This window comes from Coregonus lavaretus, assembly GCF_964263955.1.
Source record: "Coregonus lavaretus genome assembly, chromosome: 28".
Classification (NCBI taxonomy): domain Eukaryota; kingdom Metazoa; phylum Chordata; class Actinopteri; order Salmoniformes; family Salmonidae; genus Coregonus; species Coregonus lavaretus.
This window is the reverse complement of record NC_140015.1, coordinates 6,870,968-6,895,688: the sequence shown is the minus strand read 5'-3', so window position 1 is coordinate 6,895,688 and position 24,721 is coordinate 6,870,968. Positions and strand designations below refer to the sequence as shown.

General features: G+C 44.9%; 2 protein-coding genes across 2 annotated transcripts in view; both read right to left on the bottom strand.

The window, feature by feature from the left end:
* LOC311103566 (protein FAM171A2-like) overlaps positions 1-9,161 on the bottom strand; it is a gene marked incomplete at both ends in the record, with an annotated part of 65,799 nt that extends 56,638 nt beyond the window's left edge. Inside the window, one exon of the mRNA XM_084145154.1 lies at positions 8,996-9,161. Within this exon, the coding sequence (XP_084001280.1) occupies positions 8,996-9,161 (166 nt within the window). The remainder of the gene's footprint in view (positions 1-8,995) is intronic.
* A 663-nt stretch (positions 9,162-9,824) lies between these two features.
* Positions 9,825-24,721, bottom strand: part of itga2b (integrin, alpha 2b) — a gene marked incomplete at its 5' end in the record, with an annotated part of 29,066 nt that continues 14,169 nt past the window's right edge. The window contains 20 exons of the mRNA XM_084145485.1: positions 9,825-10,180; positions 10,773-10,895; positions 11,041-11,142; positions 11,361-11,477; positions 11,760-11,858; positions 12,055-12,207; positions 12,446-12,551; positions 13,118-13,198; positions 13,491-13,570; positions 14,087-14,179; positions 14,464-14,611; positions 14,858-14,925; positions 15,079-15,195; positions 15,551-15,702; positions 15,807-15,862; positions 22,462-22,569; positions 22,766-22,811; positions 23,813-23,998; positions 24,319-24,454; positions 24,613-24,688. Of these exons, the coding sequence (XP_084001611.1) occupies positions 10,055-10,180; positions 10,773-10,895; positions 11,041-11,142; positions 11,361-11,477; positions 11,760-11,858; positions 12,055-12,207; positions 12,446-12,551; positions 13,118-13,198; positions 13,491-13,570; positions 14,087-14,179; positions 14,464-14,611; positions 14,858-14,925; positions 15,079-15,195; positions 15,551-15,702; positions 15,807-15,862; positions 22,462-22,569; positions 22,766-22,811; positions 23,813-23,998; positions 24,319-24,454; positions 24,613-24,688 (2,173 nt within the window). The 3' untranslated portion in view covers positions 9,825-10,054. The remainder of the gene's footprint in view (positions 10,181-10,772; positions 10,896-11,040; positions 11,143-11,360; positions 11,478-11,759; positions 11,859-12,054; positions 12,208-12,445; positions 12,552-13,117; positions 13,199-13,490; positions 13,571-14,086; positions 14,180-14,463; positions 14,612-14,857; positions 14,926-15,078; positions 15,196-15,550; positions 15,703-15,806; positions 15,863-22,461; positions 22,570-22,765; positions 22,812-23,812; positions 23,999-24,318; positions 24,455-24,612; positions 24,689-24,721) is intronic.

The following is a 24,721-nucleotide window of genomic DNA, read 5'->3' as shown; positions in this document are numbered from 1 at the left end:
GTTCCTCAGCAGCATGTTAACAGTACAGTACACACAGGTTGATATGTTGATATGGGTGATTTCCAAGTGTCATAAACTACTGCTGAGTGTCCCCAGAGAGGAAACCCATCCACAGGTCAGACCGTGTTGGCACTCATGCAGGGCATTGTTCCATGTGGAATCACAGCCTCACAGGACACATCAAGGCTGTTCTAGAACAGGAAAACACAGTTCCGAGTTCCAAGCCAAAGTCCACAAACAGTTCCCCCTACTGTGATCTCCTTGAGAGCCAGGATCCCAGTGGACAAGAGGCCAGTCCCCTTGATTATCCCAGAGGAGAAAGGAGAGGACACTACATACACTTGATAAGAGAAAACAGGATAAGACACACCAATCAAACAGATGGCACAATTTCTGACTGACAAAGTATAAACATAACCGTTACAATCAACTCAGAGTTAAAGAAACTTCCCTGTTTTTTTTCTTCTTTTTTGGGGGGTAGATCAGCTTAATATTGCAGATAGATTGTAACTTCTATCAATGTAATTGTCTGCATCACTTCCAATCCCCCATGTTTTTATATATATATATATATATATATATACACACATATACACATATACACACACACATACACACACACACATACACACATACATATATACATACATACATACACATACATATCCTTTAAAAAATATATATATATTCCCTGTATATCCTTCTCCATATGAAACCAATAGTAATTTCTGATCTGTAATTATGAACAGTGATTCATATCATTAAGGGGTCATTACTTTTCATTGCTGGGTAATAGTAATTGTTTCTGCTCACTTGCACAAGAAGGAAGTGGTGAATAATCCAATCAAATCACAAGATTTCCCCACATGACTATAAGAGGCGTGTAAATTACCGATACTTCCATCGGTTACAGTCACGATTCCACAGAACCTGATGTCAAACCAACAGGCCGAATGCGGCAATATGTTACCATGGCAATCATCGATGAAAATGCTCAACAGCGCCCACACAAAACACCGGCTAGTACATATTAATGGTATCAAAAGCTTTTGTGTTACATAGTCATACATTAGTCACAGAAGATTGTTGAATCTATGTGATGTTCAGGCACTCATAGCACTCTGAGCAAAAGAATGGTATCTGAATCAAACAGCTGCTGGAAGGGAAAAAACACAAATACACACGCACAATCTGGTTACACTTGGAATAATCTGTGGTCAGAGTGAGGCCACGGCAGCTTGCTGGGATGCAGTAATACAACTTGGTCATCAGTCCAGATGTTTTGGATCTCTGCAGCCTAGCCCAGATGTTTAAAGCTGGCCTGGGACATCACATTGGCTTGTACTGCATGTGGTCAGTGAGAGGATTAAGAGGAGTAGCTAGAGAAACTAGCATGTGGAGGTGAATTACATACACAGAGCCTTTCATACAGTATCTCCATACAGTATCTGGCACTGACATACATACAACAACCTTGTAGAGTGTCAGTATCTCTTGATTTAATTATGGCTGATCATGCGTTAACATAACATCATAAATCAAGGAAAGATATCATGACGATGTAGCACACTCATCCTCACACAGAGAAAGGGTAGTTGAGAAACTGACAACATTATTGTGTCCATCATTTCCTGCAACTGTTTTGCATTTTCTTTGCAATGTCATAAGGCGGCAGGTATGAGTGTTGGGCCAGTAACCGAAAGCTCGCTGGTTCGAATCCCTGAGCCGACTAGGAGAAAAACCTTTCGATGTGCCCTTGAGCAAGGCACTTAACCGTCATTGCTCCTGTAAGTCACTCTGGATAAGAGCGTTGACTAAAATGTGTTATTTTACTTAACTATTTGGCTCCAGTATTTTCTCACCAGTGTTTTTGTGACATTCTTTCTTTACAATATATGTTGTGCTCCAACTGTATTTTGGGAATATGGGAGAAAATTATCTTTGGACATTTTCTAAAATGGGTATGTGTGGCAAATAGGCTTACATGCCAAATTAGTCAACAGTTCTCAAACATAATCCAGATTAAAATGTGGAAGCCCACTTAACACATTTGAGATAATACAGTACAAGCAGAAAATAATGAGGGGACTTAGTTTTAAATGCTAATCGACAGAGGATTTGATATGGTTTCTTACTGAAAGCCTTTCAAAATATCCCATTTTCCAAGGAGAAGATTTTCGTCCATTACAAAGGGCAGGAAAGTTGGATATGAACTGTGAGTATCCTAGCCGAACTGAATACTACACTGCTCAAAAAAATAAAGGGAACACTAAAATAACACATCCTAGATCTGAATGAATGAAATAATCTTATTAAATACTTTTTCTTTACATAGTTGAATGTGCTGACAACAAAATCACACAAAAATTATCAATGGATTTGGAGTCACCCTCAAAATTAAAGTGGAAAACCACACTACAGGCTGATCCAACTTTGATGTAATGTCCTTAAAACAAGTCAAAACGAGGCTCAGTAGTGTATTTGGCCTCCACGTGCCTGTATGACCTCCCTACAACGCCTGGGCATGCTCCTGATGAGGTGGCGGATGGTCTCCTGAGGGATCTCCTCCCAGACCTGGACTAAAGCATCCGCCAACTCCTGGACAGTCTGTGGTGCAACGTGGCGTTGATAGATGGAGCGAGACATGATGTCCCAGATGTGCTCAATTGGATTCAGGTCTGGGGAATGGGCGGGCCAGTCCATAGCATCAATGCCTTCCTCTTGCAGGAACTGCTGACACACTCCAGCCACATGAGGTCTAGCATTGTCTTGCATTAGGAGGAACCCAGGGCCAACCGCACCAGCATATGGTCTCACAAGGGGTCTGAGGATCTCATCTCGGTACCTAATGGCAGTCAGGCTACCTCTGGCGAGCACATGGAGGGCTGTGCGGCCCCACAAAGAAATGCCACCCCACACCATGACTGACCCACCGCCAAACCGGTCATGCTGGAGGATGTTGCAGGCAGCAGAACGTTCTCCACGGCGTCTCCAGACTCTGTGCTCAGTGTGAACCTGCTTTCATCTGTGAAGAGCACAGGGCGCCAGTGGCAAATTTGCCAATCTTGGTGTTCTCTGGGAAATGCCAAACGTCCTGCACGGTGTTGGGCTGTAAGCACAACCCCCACCTGTGGACGTTGGGCCCTCATACCACCCTCATGGAGTCTGTTTCTGACCGTTTGAGCAGACACATGCACATTTGTGGCCTGCTGGAGGTCATTTTGCAGGGCTCTGGCAGTGCTCCTCCTGCTCCTCCTTGCACAAAGGCGGAGGTAGCAGTCCTGCTGCTGGGTTGTTGCCCTCCTACGGCCTCCTCCACGTCTCCTGATGTACTGGCCTGTCTCCTGGTAGCGCCTCCATGCTCTGGACACTACGCTGACAGACACAGCAAACCTTCTTGCCATAGCTCGCATTGATGTGCCATCCTGGATGAGCTGCACTACCTGAGCCACTTGTGTGGGTTGTAGACTCCGTCTCATGCTACCACTAGAGTGAAAGCACCGCCAGCATTCAAAAGTGACCAAAACATCAGCCAGGAAGCATAGGAACTGAGAAGTGGTCTGTGGTCACCACCTGCAAAACCAGTCCTTTATTGGGGGTGTCTTGCTAATTGCCTATAATTTCCACCTGTTGTCTATTCCATTTGCACAACAGCATGTGAAATTTATTGTCAATCAGTGTTGCTTCCTAAGTGGACAGTTTGATTTCACAGAAGTGTGATTGACTTGGAGTGACATTGTGTTGTTTAAGTGTTCCCTTTATTTTTTTGAGCAGTGTATATATAGCAAGTCAAACGATATCTTTAGGTATTGCTTGCTGGCAGTCCTTGTTTAGAGACAAGGCAGGTTGTTGAGATTTTATCAGGCTCACTTTTGCTGTAAATTAATCTCATTCCAGAATAACTTTTATTAGGAGGAAAAGAAAGTCACAAGGCAAGAATTTGAGGAAAGAGCCACGGTTCAGGGATCCACCCATTGTGCGGAAACAAGAAACAGTTGTTGGTCTAAAAATATTTCAAAAAAAGAAATGCGACCAGTGTCAACAAAATGTCCAGTACGAATGATATTTGTTAAAATATGCTATCATCAGCCTAGGAAGAATATGTGTATATAACTTGAATGACAGTCCACCTATATATACTGTATGGTCAAAAAAATAAGGACCACCATTACATTAACCTGTGTCCTGCACACAAAAGCCACGGAAAACTTTTGCTGTGAAAATCCATGCATGGACCTGACTTTTGTTGTGCTTAAGAACAACCAATAAAGACCTTCTATAGAATAAAAGAAAAGACTGAGTACTCAATGAGTAGGGCTGGTCCCTGTTATAGCAGGACTGCGCCAGGTGTGTTAGGCTCTCTATATTTCCAAAGGGGTGCTATGCTGTGCTACTATGCTATGTCCAGACAGCTCTACTAGTCTCCTCTGAGAGGAGAGAGGGTGTTAGGTGTCAATAGTCGGATTCCTCCCGCTGTACAGCTGCCTGGGCAAAAATTCCTCGGCATACAGCCAGCCCCCCTTCATAGGCTACTGCTGCAGCAAAACAGACTGGCTGGTCCTGGTCCACGGTGCTCTGAGTTCTAATACAGGGATGTCAGTCAAAGCAAGATCTTATGAGTCAGACAGACCCACTCTTTCTAGCCTGGTCCTAGATCTGTTTGTGCTGTCTTGCCAACTCCTACGGTCATTGTGACTATATGATTTGGTAAGACAACACAAACAGATCTGGGACCAGGCTACCACTTTTCAGTAGAAACCAACTCATTTGCACATGCCTCAGCTCCACTCCCAGCAGTCGAATGTATAATTAAAAAGAAATGATTGAATTGCTAATTAGAACTGACCTCTCCTTGACATTGCTTCCATATTTAACATAAGCTCATGTCTACTCTACACTGCCTACTATTTCCTCTGGACGGTTTAGTGAGACAACATTTTCACATCACAATATAGCCATCCATTTTTTTGATTCTCACAAGATCCACAATCCAGATCAGCATTTATCAAATATCAAATAATATGACCTGGAGAGATTGTAGGCCTAATCCATCAGAAAAAGTGGTCCCCAATGACCACAATGAAGGAGAAACTCAAGAATAACTGTATGTGGATGCTGGAGGCATAAAAATATTTTAAAAACAACCGATAGAGCAGGGGTAGGCAACTAGATTCAGCTGAAGGATGATTTTTGTCGGAGCGGATGGTTCAGGGGCCGGAAACATAATTATAATAATTTGTACACTGCAAATTGACCACAACTATGGCCAAAAATCATACCTTGATTACATTGAGACATGATCACGTGTGGGGGGTTTTATTCGTGGGAATAGTTTTCCTAATTAAACACATTTTTGCTGAGTTCCTGGTGATTGTACAGTTTTTCTGGACCAAAAACTAAAAGAAAGGTTTTGGCCCACTGGCCGCCTGTTGCCGACCCCTGCGATAGAGGCTCAAAGTGCAGCAGTGTATAGATATGGACAGACTACCCTTGAAGTGTAGCTATACAGAACAACCACCCTGTGACTGAACTACCCCATGACGTCGATAGAAAACAAACAAGAAAATGTATCATTTTGCTCTCTGAAAAACACAATAAAACCTAGATCTCAATAAAACCTAGTCCCTACAGAAGGGACTGAACTGCCAAACAATTACGAATCTGAACAATTATGAATGTGAGCCTGTATGGTTCACCTGCCCAGCGGCAGTGGAGAGAAAGATTGGGGGTACAGAACAGACAACACAAAGCCATGGCAGACAGCTCACATTAGACCCCTGCCTGGCCAGGCCTCAGCCGGCTATTGTCGACACACCGGGGCAGGCTGCACAGGCTGTCAGACCGATTAGGACAGTCAGGTGTTGGTCATGCAGAAACAGCCCAAGAATAACATACATTTTTCATGGTTTGGTTGTTGCTCTGGGCACTGGGCACAGTCAGTCTGCAAGTATACACAGCTGATCCTTTTACATAAACCCCTGATCTCAACAACAGCAACACTGCCTCCATCCTCACAAAATAGTTTTTTAATCAACCTCAGACGCTAAGTAGCTAGCAGTACACCATAGACGTTTGAAAATTCAAGGAGACGTACCATAGAAGGATCACCGATCGTATGATTATCTCAGTTATGATGGCGCATATCATTATTAGGGTTTCTTTCAGCCTTGAATGACAGACAGCACCTTGCTCTTGTAAGAAAGATAAACATGAACTTCAAAAGAAAGCCACAAATGAACATGTGACAAACCGCCTCAACTGGGTAGGAGACAACCCAGAGGTCACTGAGAGGGGAAGGGGCAGGACTCAACATGAACAGATTACCATGGCAACAACATCACGTGACAGAGTGAGGACACATTCCACTCAGTCACTCTGATCAGCAGAATTCAGCGTGAAATAATGTTAAGATAAACCAAGAGTACGGTTTACATCAAACTGAAGATGACCTTGTATCAAAATTTCCTTTTCAGGACAATAATTCAGATATGATGATTTCTGATGTCAGTGAAAGGTCAAATTTGTTTGTAAAAATAAGACATGTTGACCCATTTCCATACATAGTATTTCAAAGTACCCTTAACTCCTCTACCATACAAACCTTCTCTCTGGGGACGTCAGGCTTACATTGAATATTGGCTATTAGACTAAATGATAATGTTATTCACTGAATAAATAACATCCCCATGGCTGCGTTCAATCCCTTCTTAATTAATTTCAACAGTATTTCATTAATATGTATGCCTTGATAACGGATGCTGCAGAGAGTGTGTACCAAAACTCTACATCCCAAATGGCACCCTATTCCCCATGAAGCGCACTAATTTTAACCAGGGCATATCGGAAATAGGGTGCCATTTGGGACGTCCCCAACATCTACCCGTAACTAAATATGCATCTTCAGGAGGAGCTGAGCTGACACAAGAAGACAGTCTGGCATGCGTTGATTATGTCCACAGCCTCACCCTCCACTGATCTCTGAAATAATTTCCTTTTTCTTCCTAGACCAAGCATTTAATTGGTTATAGTAGCCCTTTTTGATAGGCTCTGGTGATTCATCTCATTCTTGCTGAGCTACTGAGCCGAAAGAACATTGCAAGTCACTGTGCTGTTAAAAGAAAGGAATTTCTACTGTGATAAAAAAGAGCGACACTCAAGCTTTTTAACAGTCAGCCCAAGCTTCCCGGCCTCAGCTCAATCCACAAGCGCCAAATTATTTCAGCGACTCGACTTAGTTTCCCATCCAAGCTCTCTGACTGCTTCAAAGGGGCCTTTACTTCTGAGGAGAGATTGAGGTCATGAGCTCTATGATAAAGTCATGAAAGAACACAGTCTGACAAATCAATATGGGGTGAAGGTGGGGTCGGGGTTGACGACAGCACCTTCAAATGAATTAATCAACATGAATCAACATTTCCTGTCTCTCCAGTAGAAATATGATTGACTTTGATGTGATTTCCCATTTGAAAGTGTTTCAAGAAACTATATAGCTATACTGTAAGGACAAACTATTAGACCAACCACAACCAGCTTGCTCAGTCAGTGTAACTAGTGGTATTCACATGGATAATCTATGATTATTCATAGATAATATTAGAGACATGTCCGGTTAAGAAGCTCTACCCATCTTGACAAACTTGTCCAAAGCACTAAGTAATAAGCACATCTTCCAGAAATAGGCTTCTTTGTTGGGAAACAGCTTAGCTAATGAAATATAGATGATGGACACGACTTCTTAAAAGCCTGCTTAGCTCTAAAAAGAGGCATCTACAAGGAATTGCAACATATGGAATGCATCTGCACTAAACCGTGCTTGGACCAGTTGAATGTAGGAGACAGCACAGAGGTCACTACGAGGGGATGGGGCAGGATTCCCAATGGACAAATGACCATGGCATTGACACTAGCTAAAGCACTACCAAGCATTGACATTAGCATCCACTTCAAGCACCTTGGAAGTCCCCTCTTCTATCATTCAGTTACTATGACAGCAGAAAGACAGTAGTGCTATATCAGTCTGTTTCATTGCAAACCATAGTATATTTAATAATAATAATAATAATAATAATAATAATAATAATAATAAACAATCAATGATAAAAATGTACATTGTATATGGTTATAAAATGGTGCAATGATTCCTGCAGAGAAACTGAATTGAAATAGGATAACTGAAATGTGTCAAAAGTCCTGCAAACCCCAAACAAACATTGTTGACATTATAATGTCCTTTGGCCATTCATGAGGCCTCGTGGGACATAACAACAACAACAACAACAACAACAACGGGTGCGTGCAGATGACAGTAGCCAAAACAAGCTTGTCGACCATCTCGCATTCACAAATGCACATGAGCTCGTGCTATACCGGTTATAAGACTTGAAGCTCTTATAGGCCTATTTTCCTTGCATGGAATGCTTTTCTCAATAAGTTGACTTTGATAACAAATAGTTATACTAACCGTTGGTGTCTGACAATTGACCGTTTGCTAATTGAAAAGATCAGGTTGGGATCTTCCAGAGTTACATAAAGTTAACGGACTGGGTAGAGATAGAAGTTTGAACTAAGCTGACGCCTCATCGTAGCCGAATTTCTATCACACAACTCAGATCGCACATCGTAACGGAATAATGCAACTGCTATTGATAGTCTATATAGCCTACCTTTAAGTTAGATTGACCTACATATTTAACCTACAGATGGCCCATCAGGGGAGGGGGCTGCAGTTCAGGATCCTTTGTTTAAAAACTGAAGCACTATTCCATTCTCGAATGCAATGAAGTAGCCACAAGACTAGAGCATGCTGTGACTACATTGTATCCATTCGTGCGTAGCCTGTTATAGCGGAATAAATGAACGGTTACATAATAACTCGTCCTCATCACTGACAAGGGGCACAAATAATAACAACAGCCAATACGTTAGCTGTAGCAGCATATCCTATTCCCCACCATAGATTTTCCCCTCAAAACTCGAATCTCTACGAATAACTCACCAAGTGCTCCCTGGTTCGGAATGGATTTAGCAAATCCTTCCCAAAGATTGCCGAGAAAAATTATGAGAAAAAGAAGACGAGATATATGCGGCGGTGGCATTCTTACTGCGACATCACCAATTCCACTTAGGTGGCCATTCATCCATATTGCTTTTGAGGTTGGCATTGACTGCTCCCTTTCCGCGCTGCCTCGGATGCCCACTCCTTGCTCTGCTCGCGCTCCAGAGTGGCTTCACAATTCCATTGTCCTACGTGGGAGGGGACGCTTGCTCTGCATAGTGGGTGGTCGTGATCGCCCCCTAACGGTACCAAAGTAGAGTGTGTTCACAGATGGGCCTCTATGAAGATCTACGGGCCCTGATAAGTCCATCTCAAACCCCATTAGGAGGACAGTGTAATTACAATGTAAGTACACAGTGTTCCAATTCACTTAAAAGAAGGCTACCTATCTGATTGCATTCACAATAGCCACTATTTATTTGCATTTGTTTTGAAATGCATGTAAAATGTCAGTGTAACAAAAACACACAAATAGGTATAAGTACTGTACCCTTCTTGCCATATCAGGGTATTTATTTCTTATTCTTTTTACATGGGCTGCATAAACACAGGATTGCCTGGTCTGAGCGTTATTGTCACTCTAGGGTCTCCCCTCTACCCTCTCTCCTTTACAATAACAGGAAGCTGGCTCAGCCTTCAGTGAGTCGTGATGGTCTCCCCAACACAATGGTTACTTAGAGAGCAGGCCGATGCCATCACACTAACAAGGATATCCCCTCTGTGAACATTGGAATGCCAGTTTGGCTTCAAAAGGACACAAAGTGTTAAATCAAGATTATATGATTATTTTAATACAAAATGCAATAGCTAAAAGATACCCTTTAAAAAACATATTTAGGGTGCATCTTTAGAAAATGTGCAGTTATAGGGAGTAAAACAAGAAGCCCATAGCAACATTTACAAACCATGTGAAACAGTTTAACACTCAGAAAAAGTGTGGGCGTCTGTGTCAAACCAAATAAATACATAAAACACCAGGGTTTCCAGGGTGATAGTTGTTTATGCTTGCTTGTCCTCTGTGTTTGGGGACATCTCAGCGTATTCAGACTGTCCAGCCCCAGCTAGCTGTTCTGCATTGTCATCATCCTCATCACACGGGGGACGGTTGCGATTAAAGAACCCCACCTGAAGCATAGACACGAAACATTTACATTTCCACATTACATTTACATTTACGTCATTTAGCTGACGCTCTTATCCAGAGCGACTTACAGTTAGTGAATACATTTTTTTTTTTTATACTGGCCCCCCGTGGGAATCGAACCCACAACCCTGGCGTTGCAAACGCCATGCTCTATCAACTGAGCTACATCCCTGCATATTGTTTCCTGATTCCGGTTTCATTTCTATGTCATTAAGGACATTCTCCTTTATGCCCCCTCTACATTTTCTCCATTTAAAACAATAGTTACAGGTTTGAGAAAAACATATAATTTAAAAAGACTGACTGATCAATACTTAGATGATAGCTGAGAAGGCCTCCTGTAGCTCAGTTGGTAGAGCATGGCGCTTGCAACGCCAGGGTTGTGGGATCGATTCCCACGGGGGGCCAGGGGGGCCAGTATGAAAAATGTATGCACTCACTAACTGTAAGTTGCTATGGATAAGAGTGTCTGCTAAATGACTAAAATGTAAAATGAAAGCACCTTTGAAACGCTTCCCAGTTTTGGGGCCCAATCCTGCGCCACCTGCTGTTTAAACTATTTCAGTACATTACCTTCCAGAAGATCAGAGCTAGCAGAGCGAGGAGGAAGAGGCCAGAGACCACGGCCACAATGATCCACCACACCGGCACCTCCTTCTCTCCATCAGGAGCTCTCCACACCACACTGGTCTGGGTCTACACACACATACACAGATGGTCAACTGGCTCCAATTTCATTTTTCCAATGAGTACTGAAGAAATGGTTGTGTATATGCCTCAAGTAAGTAATTTACTTACTTAGTAAATAAATGTTGTCTACACACCAATAAAAGTTTTGTACCTCAGCCTGTCCACTTGGCAGTTCTTTCGGCTGGATCTTAGAGGGCATATCTATAACCTCATAGCGTGCTGTAGAGTGGAGAACATAATTCTCATAGGGCCTCTAGGGGAAACAGAATGAGGGTTTCATAATCATTACGGAATGATGTCAAAGAAGTAAGATCATACAAAATGCTATCTCAATTTGATGCAGAGCTGTCTTGGAGAGCTTTTACTTTGCACCTATGAATGTAGCTATAGTGAAAAATTGTGTGGAAACAATGTCACTGTGATATGCTATAGGCCCCTGAGTTAGTTAGTCCCTCCCTCCCTCCCTCTCACCTCCAGGAAAGTCTGTACCCAGAGTCGGGACATCACCTTCACCACAGCGCTCCAGCCTCTCTCCAGACCTGTGGCCTCACACACAAACCTCAGACAGGTATCTCCACTGGTGCAGTTCTGTGGAGAAATCGAGAGAGGACCACACCAAACTGAGTCAACTTGTTTCCCCCATGACACATCAATGGAATGTCCCCATCCACCTGAGAGATGCAATATTTTGTTGTACATCCCCCTCTTGTGGCATATACAGAATATTGGAAGTTGTCTCTGAAATTGCAGCAAAGTGGTACTAGCCTACTGTACAGCATCAAGTAAAGACAAGACAGTTTGATTGTATTGCTGTCATAAGTACACTGATGCATGTCATTATGTTAATCACATGAGGCAACACTTGTTTACCACGTGAACGGTCTCTTTGCGCTGAGTCTCCGGCCGTGCCACCTCATTCTGTTTGACCTTGTACACTGTACCAACAGTAGCATTCCCGGTCTTCACCAACTGCGAAAACAGAAGAGTGTACTCCAATTTCATATGACCAAAACATCATCAAAAGAATGAATAGAACATATGGTTTTGCTTCTATTTAAGGCAAATATAAAATAAAATAGTGATTTAATAAAAACATATTTTTCCCGCTATAGAAATATTTGCTGTTTGGCACACTGCAGGGCCACAACATGGCTACCTCTCTCACCTGGTATGGGTCGATGTCAGGGGAGTCAGTGTGGCAGGTGAGGAAATCCTCAGAGGCGTTGGCGAACACATAGAGCAGGAAGTCTCCATGGTGACGGGTGGGGAACTCTACCTCCACCCTGGCGTTGACCGTGCTCGGACCCAGGTTCCTCAACTGATAGTTTCAACACAAAAACACATGCTTTCAGATTTCACTCACTAAGTTGGATCTCATTGTCTTTGTATAAATATGACATAACGTATACAAAACATACTCTATAAGGGCCTTATGGACTCTTCAAATAGATGTTACGCATTTTGGCCTAAAACTGCACCAACCTCAGAGAGACAAATGTCTTAAATGCTTTGTTTCTTTTCTGAGTGAATCACTGAGTGAACCATAATAAGGTTACCTCATAGACGTGTTCCACTAGTGGGCCAACCTCCTCCAGGTCAGCAGGCTGCTCCTTCTCTTCCCACTTGGCAATGGGCAGGACACACTCAGGTGGAGAGGAGCCCCTGTCCAAAAAAACAACAGGCTACAAGGGTGAACCAAACACTGAGGACAACACTGATAACACTAGCCTGGTCCCAGATCCGTTTTTGCTGTCTTGCCAATGCTTATATGGTTGTTGTCATGCATGGCAGCACAGACAGCCGATCCGGGATCCAATGTATTGCCTACTTTCTAACTGATCTCAGTGGGATATAGGGATCAGACTGCTACAGGATGCTTAATTTGCACCTCTTGGTCTTATAGTTAAATAGCCCTGGTGATAATTAGTAACTACGTGTCCTGGGAAAACCAACAACTACAAGGACAAGAGGAAACCATGCTGTTACTGCACTGTAATACGCTCGCATTAGGACAACATCTTCCAATGGCAAACATCACTAATCCCTTTTGGATACTAGATATTCAGTCTGCTACTAGTCTGCCAAGGCAGCTCTGAATTGTCACACAGAAAGTGTGTCTAAGGTCACAGGAGGAGTGCTCGTTTCCATGGTAGCACAAAACAGCACAGTTTATGGCTCTGATGATAATTGGAGGAGAATTAGAGGAGAATGAAGGAAGGCCCACCCACCCCCGCATCTCCAGAGCTGCCACAGCGCTGACATCAATCCTCAGATGGGCCACGTTACTGTCCGGGTTCTGGCTGTTCTTGCTAGATATATTAAAGGAAGGGAGAAGCTGAATGAGTGTTGAACATTTCCCTTGTCTCATTAGAAAAGCCATGAACCTTCAGCTGACACCTTGAATGTCTAAAATACAGACGACTGGATTAACCAGCTTGTAAACCATGTGTATCTCAGAGACTCTAAATATGCCTTACATTGTGTTGATCACTCTACACTAAATATTAGCTTTAGTGATCTTGAATTCTCCCATTAAAAACAATGGCTTGGGGGCATCGATGGCATTAAAATCACAAGACGGGACGAAAGTGTTGTTCTAGCCTTTTGATCTGTAATGTGAATGACACTTGGCTCTCCACCTCCTCCAGGTTCCCCACGCTGAAGAACAGACCGGCCTGGAGCTACGACAGACAGAGGGAAGAACATACTGTACTGTATCATTCAGACTGACAGGACAACAGAGCTATTGCAAACACACAGTCACATGTCATCCACGTCCGTTGATAGCGAAGACCCAGAACGACCAGAAACCTCCTTGATGCTTTCACACATTCACAGAAAACCAGAGCACACAGTGACATGTCTCGGTAAAACATTCACACCTCTCTCTTAGCACTAGCTATGGTTAGTGGTTACCATAGAAATCCTATTGAATTACTACTATTTTAGATGTAATTCTATGCAAACTCAGTGTGTCCGGCCAGAGTTTGGAAGGTTGGGAGTTCGATCCCCGGCCAAGTTATACTACAGACTGTAAAAATGGGACCCGATGAGTCTCTGCTTGGCACTCAGACAGCATTAAGGAGATTGGGGTTAAGATTAGTGTCCTGTCCATCAAGCTGCCTCATGCTACAGAAACAGGAGATGCAAGGCACGTTCAAGGGTATTTACTTTTACTATAATTACATGGTGGTTACCTTCTGGCCCTGCTTCATAGGGTTCCCCAGCTCACAGACCACTACCACTGTCTGGTTCTCCTTCTTCTGAGCACAGATCAACCTGCTGAAGCCCTGGGAGAGATGGCAAACTCAGACAGCCTATTCACTATTTAGTGCACTATTTTTGACCAGGGTCCATGAGGCTCTTGTCAAAAGTAGTGCACTATATAGGGAATAGGGTGCCATTTCAGATGCAGACAGTGTGTTTTACGTAGAGCCAGTAGGTTATGCTGACCACGTAACCTGACCAGCAAAACTCTGGGCTCAGAGTTTTTCCTGCAGGTCACGTGCGTGGGACAGTTGATATCACTCTGTTAACAATTCCCTTTTATTATGAACAGGAGAATGACAGTCACCTCTCTGTCAGTCACCATACTCTGGTAGTGTGTGTTGGTTGGTGGACGTATCTCCAGCTCGGTCTCGTAGGCCCCCTCTCCTCTGTTCTCCGCTGTGATGACCAACAGGGCAGGGTGGTCATCCCCTATCAGAAGACGGTCGGTACCTCTGAGGATGGGTCAAAGGCAGAGGTGTAAAGGGTTGTATAGTAGACAGGAATAAAACACTAACTAGACAATCATTTCCCTGATATTCCGTTACCTGCATGGTTCGTAGTACAAATAACGTAACCCTATTTTCCCGCACACTGATCCCATGAGATCTCACTTGGTTAAAGTCTTGAAAATGTAGAATGACTAAGAAAACAGATTATACTACTGAGTGATGTGGACCTCAGGGGAGTTTGACACTCACGCTTCAGCAGTCAGCCTCAGGTCAGGGACACAGATGTTGTCCTCTCCGCAGTCCAGAATGATCCTGGTCTGCACAACACACAGAGACACATTTTTACACCCAAAGAAACAAACACGTAGGCTAATTCATAGGTTACAACTGTGTAATCACCACTTATACAATGTTATTCCTTTGCAAACTAAAATGTATTTATACATTTAGAATATAATGTGTGATGTCACCTGTGTGACCACAGCTCTCTGGCCATGCAGCATGGCCTCCTGGGAGATGGAGTTGGACAGGCTGTAGTTCAGGGAGATGAAGATGGGGCTCAGCTTGTCCTTGAACTCTGACTCATGCTGGAAAGAGAGACAGGATGCAGTACTGACATTGATGCAATTTACCCTCAATTAAATTTAAATTCAGTAAATATCTACTGCAGTTTAGTGGATCATGTTGTGTTAAGACAATATCAATATACTCCCCTTTCAGGTTTGTCTGTTGCCACTGACAATGGCAGTGTTCACACAATTTTTGTGAGGTTACTAATTGTATTGGAGCCTGTTGTAGTGTCACTTCAGTGAATGGCCACTTGGAGGCATCAGACTGGTAAGAACACTGCTGCAACATTCAGGTTTTGAGCACTGACCATTGTAATACTCTATATACAAAATACAGGCCTATAAATTGGCTAAATTGGCAAAAGCAACCCACCCTTAGGTAAGCAGTTTGGTTCCTGCAGACCACTCCCACATCTCTCTGAATGTTTAGCTGGAAATACTCTTGGGGCAGATTGGTCTGCAGCAACAGGGTCCTCCTGGCCATTGGCTGTTTCATCTTGTCCAGTTGAAGCTCTGCATCTAGAACTACAAGGGTGGATTTACAGTATCTTGAACAAACAGAAAACTCAAACTCAAAGAGAATATGTATGTTTCCACAGGAATCAATGACTTCAGTATGCGTCTCCTACCTATCTCCTCTGGAATGCTGTGGCCAGACACACTAATGCACATCATGACTGTGAAGCTGTAAGGATAGAGACAGTCATAATGTCATTCTGAATTTACAATAACAAATTCACACACCATCATGGGAAAGATCAGTCTAACACAACCAGGAACTGTCCAGGCATGTCACACATCTCAATAATGTGTTCGGCACTTAGGATACTACAGGAATTCTACATAGTGCCAACATGTGCATGCTTGCTGTGCCCACGAACATTTGTCCATCAGAAATGTTCTTCTCAGTTGGCCAAAAATACACAAACATTCCTGCAGCAGAGGTGAGTTGGGTTAATGCCATAGCCACGGGAAGTAGGGGTGCTGAGGGTGCTGCAGCACCCCCTAAAAAATCGGAATCAAAAAGAATATTAATACAACATTTAAATATTTGTTCACAAAAGTATAGAAACTGGACCTTTAATAGTGTTGTATTAGCGGACCAATATAGAGTATGTAGTGCAGGCACAAATATTTTTTCAGCACCCCCCACCCCTAAAAAAATACAATAATAAAATAATAAGAATCAACGCAACACCCCCACTCCCAAACTACTTCCCGCAGCTATGGTTAATGCCCTGTCACGCCCTGACTCAGGGGACTCGTATATGTTGAGTCAGGGTGTGTATATTCTTTGTTGTGTATTCTATGTTGTCGATCTAGTATGTGTGGATCTATGTTGGCCGGTGTGGTTCCCAATCAGAGGCAGCTGTCGCTCGTTGTCTCTGATTGGGGACCATACTTAGGCAGCCTATTGGCACTGTCTAGTTGTGGGATCTTGTTCCGTGTAAGGTATGTTGTGTGAGCTACCTTGGACTTCACGTTTCATTTAGTTTGTTGTTTTATCGTTGTGTTTATTTGGTTTAATAAACGTGTACGTATATCACGCTGCGCCTTGGTCTGACCCGTTATTCAACGAACGTGACAGAAGATCCCACCAAACGAGGACCAAGCAGCGTGCCCAGGCGGAGCGGATGGCCATGTCACAGGTGGCCAATTTGTGGTCATGGGAGGAGATATTTGCGGGGAAAGGACCATGGGCTTAGGTAGATGCCCAGGAAGGAGAGGAGCAACGGCAACACGGAGGAGGCCGGTCAAGGAGGAAGCCCGAGAAGCAGCTCCAATAAAACCATTTTGGGGGGCACACAGGGTGGTTGGCGGAGCCTAGTGTCAGAGCAGAGCCAACTCCCCGTACTCACGCGAGGAAGCGTATGACTGGGCAAGCTCCGTGTTATGCGGAGCTACGTACTGTGTCGCCAGTGCGCCGGCACAGTCCTGTACATCCTGTGCTTGCACCACGCACGTGCCGTGCGAAAGTGGGCAGCCAGCCAGGACGGGTTGTGCCAGCTCTCCGCTCCAGACCTCCAGACCGCCTTCACAGTTCGGTCCAGCCCGTTCCTGCTCCTCGCACCAAGCCAGTGGTGCGCTTCGCCAGCCCGGCCCGGCCTGTTCCTGCTCCTCGCACCAAGCCAGTGGTGCGCGTCGCCAGTCCGGCCCGTTCCTGCTCCTCGCACCAAGCCAGTGGTGCGCGTCGCCAGTCCGGCCCGGCCCGTTCCTGCTCCTCGCACCAAGCCAGTGGTGCGCGTCGCCAGTCTGGCCCGGCCAGTTCCTGCTCCTCGCACCAAGCCAGTGGTGCGCGTCGCCAGTCCGGCCCGGCCTGTTCCTGCTCCTCGCACCAAGTCAGTGGTGCGCGTCGCCAGTCCGGCCCGGCCTGTTCCTGCTCCTCGCACCAAGCCAGTGGTGCACGTCGCCAGTCCGGCCCATTCCTGCCCCTCGCACCAGACCAGTTGTGCGTTTGTCCAGTCCGGCACGGCCCGTGCCCGTTCCACCGGTGCCTGATCCAGTTCCGGTCAGCTGTTCCACTCCGGAACCAGAGAAGTCCGCTCCACCGGTGCCTGATCCTGCTCCGGTCAGCGGCTCCACTCCGGAGCCAGAGCAGTCCGCTCCACCGGTGCCTGATCCAGCTCCGGTCAGCGGCTCCACTCCGGAGCCAGAGCAGTCCGCTCCACCGGTGCCCAGTCCAGCTCCGGTCAGCGGCTCCAGTCCAGACCATGACGTCAGCCCCTCTCCAGGTTCGGGGTCTCCCACACCAGGGTCCAGACAGGGCCTGGCGTATCGTTGGAGGAAGGAGAGGGGAAGCAGCGCACCGTGGTCCAGACCAGACCCCCGTGCATCCCGCAAAGGCGGAGGTGTTGCTAACATTTACGATAGCAAATTTCAATTTACAAAAAAAAAAATGGCGTTTTCGTCTTTTGAGCTTCTAGTCATGAAATCTATGCAGCCTACTCAATCACTTTTTATAGCTACTGTTTACAGGCCTCCTGGGCCATATACAGCATTCCTCTCTGAGTTTCCTGAATTCCTATCAGACCTTGTAGTCATAGCAGATCATATTCTAATTTTTGGTGATTTTAATATTCACATGGAGAAGTCCACAGACCCACTCCAAAAGTATTTCGGAGCCATCATCGACTCAGTGGGTTTTGTCCAACATGTCTCTGGACCTACTCACTGCCACAGTCATACTCTGGACCTAGTTTTGTCCCATGGAATAAATGTTGTAGATCTTAATGTTTTTCCACAAAATCCTGGACTATCGGACCACCATTTTATTACGTTTGCAATCGCAACAAATAATCTGCTCAGACCCCAACCAAGGAGCATCAAAAGTCGTGCTATAAATTCTCAGACAACACAAAAATTCCTTGATGCCCTTCCAGACTCCTTCTGCCTACCCAAGGACGTCAGAGGACAAAAATCAGTTAACCACTTAACTGAGGAACTCAATTTAACCTTGCGCAATACCCTAGATGCAGTTGCACCCCTAAAAACGAAAAACATTTGTCATAAGAAACTAGCTCCCTGGTATACAGAAAATACCCGAGCTTTGAAGCAAGCTTCCAGGAAATTGGAACGGAAATGGCGCCACACCAAACTGGAAGTCTTCCGACTAGCTTGGAAAGACAGTACCGTGCAGTACCGAAGAGCCCTCACTGCTGCTCGATCATCCTACTTTTCCAACTTAATCGAGGAAAATAAGAACAATCCAAAATTTCTTTTTGATACTGTTGCAAAGCTAACTAAAAAGCAGCATTCCCCAAGAGAGGATGGCTTTCACTTCAGCAGTAATAAATTCATGAACTTCTTTGAGGAAAAGATCATGACCATTAGAAAGCAAATTACGGACTCCTCTTTGAATCTGCGTATTCCTCCAGGGCTTAGCTGTCCTGGATCTGCACAGCTCTGCGAGGGCCTGGGATCGGGAGAGACACTTAAGTGTTTTAGTACTATATCTCTTGACACAATGATGAAAATAATCATGGCCTCTAAACCTTCAAGCTGCATACTGGATCCTATTCCTACTAAACTGCTGAAGGAGCTGCTTCCTGTGCTTGGCCCTCCTATGTTGAACATAATAAACAGCTCTCTATCCACCGGATGTGTACCAAACTCACTAAAAGTGGCAGTGATAAAGCCTCTCTTGAAAAAGCCAAACCTTGACCCGGAAAATATAAAAAACTATCGGCCTATATCGAATCTTCCATTCCTCTCAAAAATTTTAGAAAAAGCTGTTGCGCAGCAACTCACTGCCTTTCTGAAGACAAACAATGTATACGAAATGCTTCAGTCTGGTTTTAGACCCCATCATAGCACTGAGACTGCACTTGTGAAGGTGGTAAATGACCTTTTAATGGCGTCAGACCGAGGCTCTGCATCTGTCCTCGTGCTACTAGACCTTAGTGCTGCCTTTGACACCATCGATCACCACATTCTTTTGGAGAGACTGGAAACCCAAATTGGTCTACACGGACAAGTTCTGGCCTGGTTTAGATCTTACCTGTCGGAAAGATATCAGTTTGTCTCTGTGAATGGTCTGTCCTCCGACAAATCAACTGTACATTTCGGTGTTCCTCAAGGTTCCGTTTTAGGACCACTATTGTTTTCACTATATATTTTACCTCTTGGGGATGTTATTCGAAAACATAATGTTAACTTTCACTGCTATGCGGATGACACACAGCTGTACATTTCAATGAAACATGGTGAAGCCCCAAAATTGCCCTCGCTAGAAGCCTGTGTTTCAGACATAAGGAAGTGGATGGCTGAAAACGTTCTACTTTTAAACTCGGACAAAACAGAGATGCTTGTTCTAGGTCCCAAGAAACAAAGAGATCTTCTGTTAAATCTGACAATTCATCTTGATGGTTGTAAAGTCGTCTCAAATAAAACTGTGAAGGACCTCGGCGTTACTCTTGACCCTGATCTCTCTTTTGACGAACATATCAAGACTGTTTCAAGGACAGCTTTTTTCCATCTACGTAACATTGCAAAAATCAGAAATTTTCTGTCCAAAAATGATGCAGAAAAATTAATCCATGCATTTGTTACTTCTAGGTTAGACTACTGCAATGCTCTACTTTCCGGCTACCCGGATAAAGCACTAAATAAACTTCAGTTAGTGCTAAATACGGCTGCTAGAATCCTGACTAGAACCAAGAAATTTGATCATATTACTCCAGTGCTAGCTTCCCTACACTGGCTTCCTGTTAAGGCAAGGGCTGATTTCAAGGTTTTACTGTTAACCTATAAAGCGTTACATGGGCTTGCTCCTACCTATCTTTCCGAGTTGGTCCTGCCGTACATACCAATACGTACGCTACGGTCACAAGACGCAGGCCTCCTAATTGTCCCTAGAATTTCTAAGCAAACAGCGGGAGGCAGGGCTTTCTCCTATAGATCTCCATTTTTATGGAACAGTTTGCCTACCCATGTGAGAGACGCAGACTCGGTCTCAACCTTTAAGTCTTTACTGAAGACTTATCTCTTCAGTAGGTCTTATGATTGAGTGTAGTCTGGCCCAGGAGTGTGAAGGTGAACGGAAAGGCTCTGGAGCAACGAACAGCCCTTGCTGTCTCTGCCAGGCCGGTTCCCCTCTCTCCACTGGGGTTCTCTGCCTCTAACCCTGTTACAGGGGCTGAGTCACTGGCTTGCTGGTGCTCTTTCATGCCGTCCCTAGGAGGGGTGCGTCACTTGAGTGGGTTGAGTTACTGACGTGATCTTCCTGTCTGGGTTGGCGCCCCCCCTTGGTTTGTGCTGTGGTGGAGACCTCTGTGGGCTATACTCGGCCTTGTCTCAGGATTGTAAGTTGGTGGTTGAGGATATCCCTCTAGTGGTGCGGGGGCTGTGCTTTGGCAGAGTGGGTGGGGTTATATCCTTCCTGTTTGGCCCTGTCCGGGGGTTTCTTCGGATGGGGCCACAGTGTCTCCGGACCGCTCCTGTCTCAGCCTCCAGTATTTATGCTGCAGTAGTTTATGTGTCGGGGGGCTGGGGTTAGTTGGTTATACCTGGAGTACTTCTCCTGTCTTATCCAGTGTCCTGTGTGAATTTAAGTATGCTCTCTCTAATTCTCTCGTTCTCTCTTTCTCTCTGAGAACCTGAGCCCTAGGACCATACGTCAGGACTACCGGGCATGCTGACACCTTGCTGTCCCCAGTCCGCCTGGCCTTGCTGCTATTCCAGTTTCAACTGTTCTGCCTGCGGTTACGAAACCCCTACCTGTCCCAGACCTGCTGTTTTCAACTCTTAATGATCGGCTATGAAAAGCCAACTGAGAGACCTGAGCCCTAGGACCATACGTCGGGACTACCGGCCGTGGTGACTCCTTGCTGTCCCCAGTCCGCCTGGCCTTGCTGCTATTCCAGTTTCAACTGTTCTGCCTGCGGTTATGGAACCCCTACCTGTCCCAGACCTGCTGTTTTCAACTCTTAATGATCGGCTATGAAAAGCCAACTGAGATTTATTCCTGATTATTATTTGACCATGCTTGTCACTTATGAACATTTTTGAACATCTTAGCATGGTTCTGTTATAATCTCCACCCGGCACAGCCAGAAGAGGACTGGCCACCCCTCATAGCCTGGTTCCTCTCTAGGTTTCTTCCTAGGTTTTGGCCTTTCTAGGGAGTTTTTCCTAGCCACCGTGCTTCTACACCTGCATTACTAGCTGTTTGGGGTTTTAGGCTGGGTTTCTGTACAGCACTTCGAGATATTAGCTGATGTACGAAGGGCTATGTAAAATAAAATTGATTGATTGATTGAGTATGAGGTCGTCACGCCCGGAGCCGGATCCGCATCTGAGGCGGAATGCCCACCCGGCCCCTACCCTGTTAAGTGAAGGTTGCGCGGTCGGAGTCCGCACCTTTGGGGGGGGGGGGGGGGGGGGGGGTACTGTCACGCCCTGACTCAAGGGGACTCTTATATGTTGAGTCAGGGTGTGTATATTCTATGTGGTGTTTATTCTATGTTGTAGGTCTATTATGTGTAGATCTATGTTGGCCGATGTGGTTCCCAATCAGAGGCAGCTGAAGCTCGTTGTCTCTGATTGGGGACCATACTTAGGCAGCCTATTGGCACTGTCTAGTTGTGGGATCTTGTTCCGTGTAAGGTATGTTGTGTGTGCTACCTTGGACTTCACGTTTCGTTTAGTTTGTTGTTTGTCGTTGTGTTTATTTGGTTTAATAAACATGTACGTATATCACGCTGCGCCTTGGTCTGACCCGTCATTCAACGAACGTGACATGCCCACACTAGTGGTATGATACTCTGGTGTGAGAATAATCTTTACCAGGCCACAGGCTCGTTGGTGGTGGGGTGCTCACACTCCTTCACATCTGGGTTCAAGAAGTCAGGGTAGAGGGAGAGTTGGGTCTTGGCCATCACCACGGCTTGAGCCCTGGTTCAAACCCACACAAACAGAGAAAAAATAGACATTGTAGAATACTAATATTTGTAGAATAATAGACATTCATACCACTGAATAGACGATGTAGGTACATTGTGAATGTAAATGTTAATCCTGCAATAGATAACATTTCTCAAGTTAATTTAAAGTAACATATAAACAGTTTGTTTATCTCACACTACTGTACCTGTACACAGCAATCTTATTGACTCCCCAAGCACCAACAATTAGATCTGTGAGGCAACAAAGATTCATAGTAACAAGTTGCAAGTTGTTATTTTTCTAGTCTTGAAACATCAGAAATATAGGGTCATGAAACAGCTTAAAAAATATATATATACATGATCGATAGCACTTTCTCATGAAAGGGTCACAAAAATAGTGCATGGGATTGATTGCCCTTTGCTAACAGCCAGGACCTCTGCTTTCATATCACGGCGACTCCTAAGAAACAAAAGTATTTTCAAGGAAAGAGGTCAGCTGAAAAAAAAGGAAATCGTTTTCACAGTGACCAGTTTGTCTCAAATAGTTGAACTGTAACGACCTCACTGGGGAGACAAGAGACAAAGAGTGCCATGAGTGTCTTAAAAAACCAGAGGTGTTGCACATCAAAAAGCATTGCTGTGTTGAGAGTAGCTCACTAGTCTCCAAGGGACCCCACGGCACCAAATGTATTTACATTTAGTGCTCTCCCCGGACAAATGTCAGCCACTCCACTGGATGAGTGACCTTTCTGTTTCTCTCTTGTTTGTCCGTGAAACTTTGCCTTCGCCTCCGGGAGACAAACATTAGAGGACGTTTTTACTGGGACTGAAAGGAACGGGGACGTTGTTAAGCAGTGGAAATATGCCCTTGGGTAGTAGTCAGCTACAACGAAAAGGACAACAGAAATCTTTGCTGCTGCTGTCGTTGAACTGCGTCAGAGGCTGATAGTGGAGTCGTAATGGAGCAGAGTGACCGCCAAGTGATCGTACAGTTTGACATCTCCAAGTGGTCTTGGCAGGATTGTCACTGTGGCTTGACAAGAGAGGTAGGGACATTGTTGAGGAGATTGTTGGGAATTGTTGGCGGAGTAAGGTTTGTTGTTCCATAACTTCTCAAATCTTGTTTTTGGGCTAGAATCAATCGCTTAAAGTCTAAACACAAGTATAACCCAAATATAATCAAACACACATCTTTTCTAAATCAAGGTAAGCAAGCCCACAGTTTCCGAAGAGTTAGTTTTCAGACTAACCTGGGTAGCCATTTGAATCAATGTCAATGGCCCCTCTCAGGGTGAAGCCAAACTGTGCTGGAGAGCCTAGGGACTGGAAGGGACTCTCAATGACTTGGGTATACTGGGGAGACAGTCCATCGCTAGTCCCCATGTAGATGAAAACCCTCCCTTCAATGCCTGAGGATGGGGCTCCCACAGCAACATCTGAGAGAGAGAGGGAGAGGAAGAGAGAGAGAAACGCTTTATAGTGATGAGTAATCCATGGACAGAGTGTATCGAAACACTGCTATGACAAAACCATTCCCCACCATTAGAAAATTGAGCATTTCAAGAGGGAATCATGAAATCAAAGATTGTTTCTGAAAGGAGATTAAAGTGTTTTGTGGAGGATATTTAATAATATTCCTTGGTTAAGTTACCCAGAAAAGCAAATACTTCCGATTCTGCTGCCCCTGAGGCAGTTACTATAGTAGAAGGGCAGATACATGTACTAAAAGTCAAATTACTGTATATCAGAGCCTCACCGTTAAAACCGTCCTTGTCCAGGTCACCAAGGGGGGCGATGGTGCTGCCAAAGCGTCCGTACACCTGGGAACCTGTCAGCTTCTGGTCTGGCTTGGAGTGGAAGGTGGAGCGCTCTCTCTGCAGGTACACACTCACCTGGGAAAGGATTACACACATCCATTGTCTCGGAGCAGGTGCTGGTTATAAACAAAATGGTTAATAAAAGGTGAATGGAGACTGCACACTATGCTCCCATGTGATAGATTTATTTGATAACATTTCGACCACCCAGGGCTCATCAGGTGTTCACTCACCTGGCCCACCTCCTGTAACTGCTGGCCTGACACACGCTCCATGAAGAGGGGCGCCCCGATTAGGATGTCATCTCGTCTGTAGTAGACAGAGCAAGAACGGCTGGACATT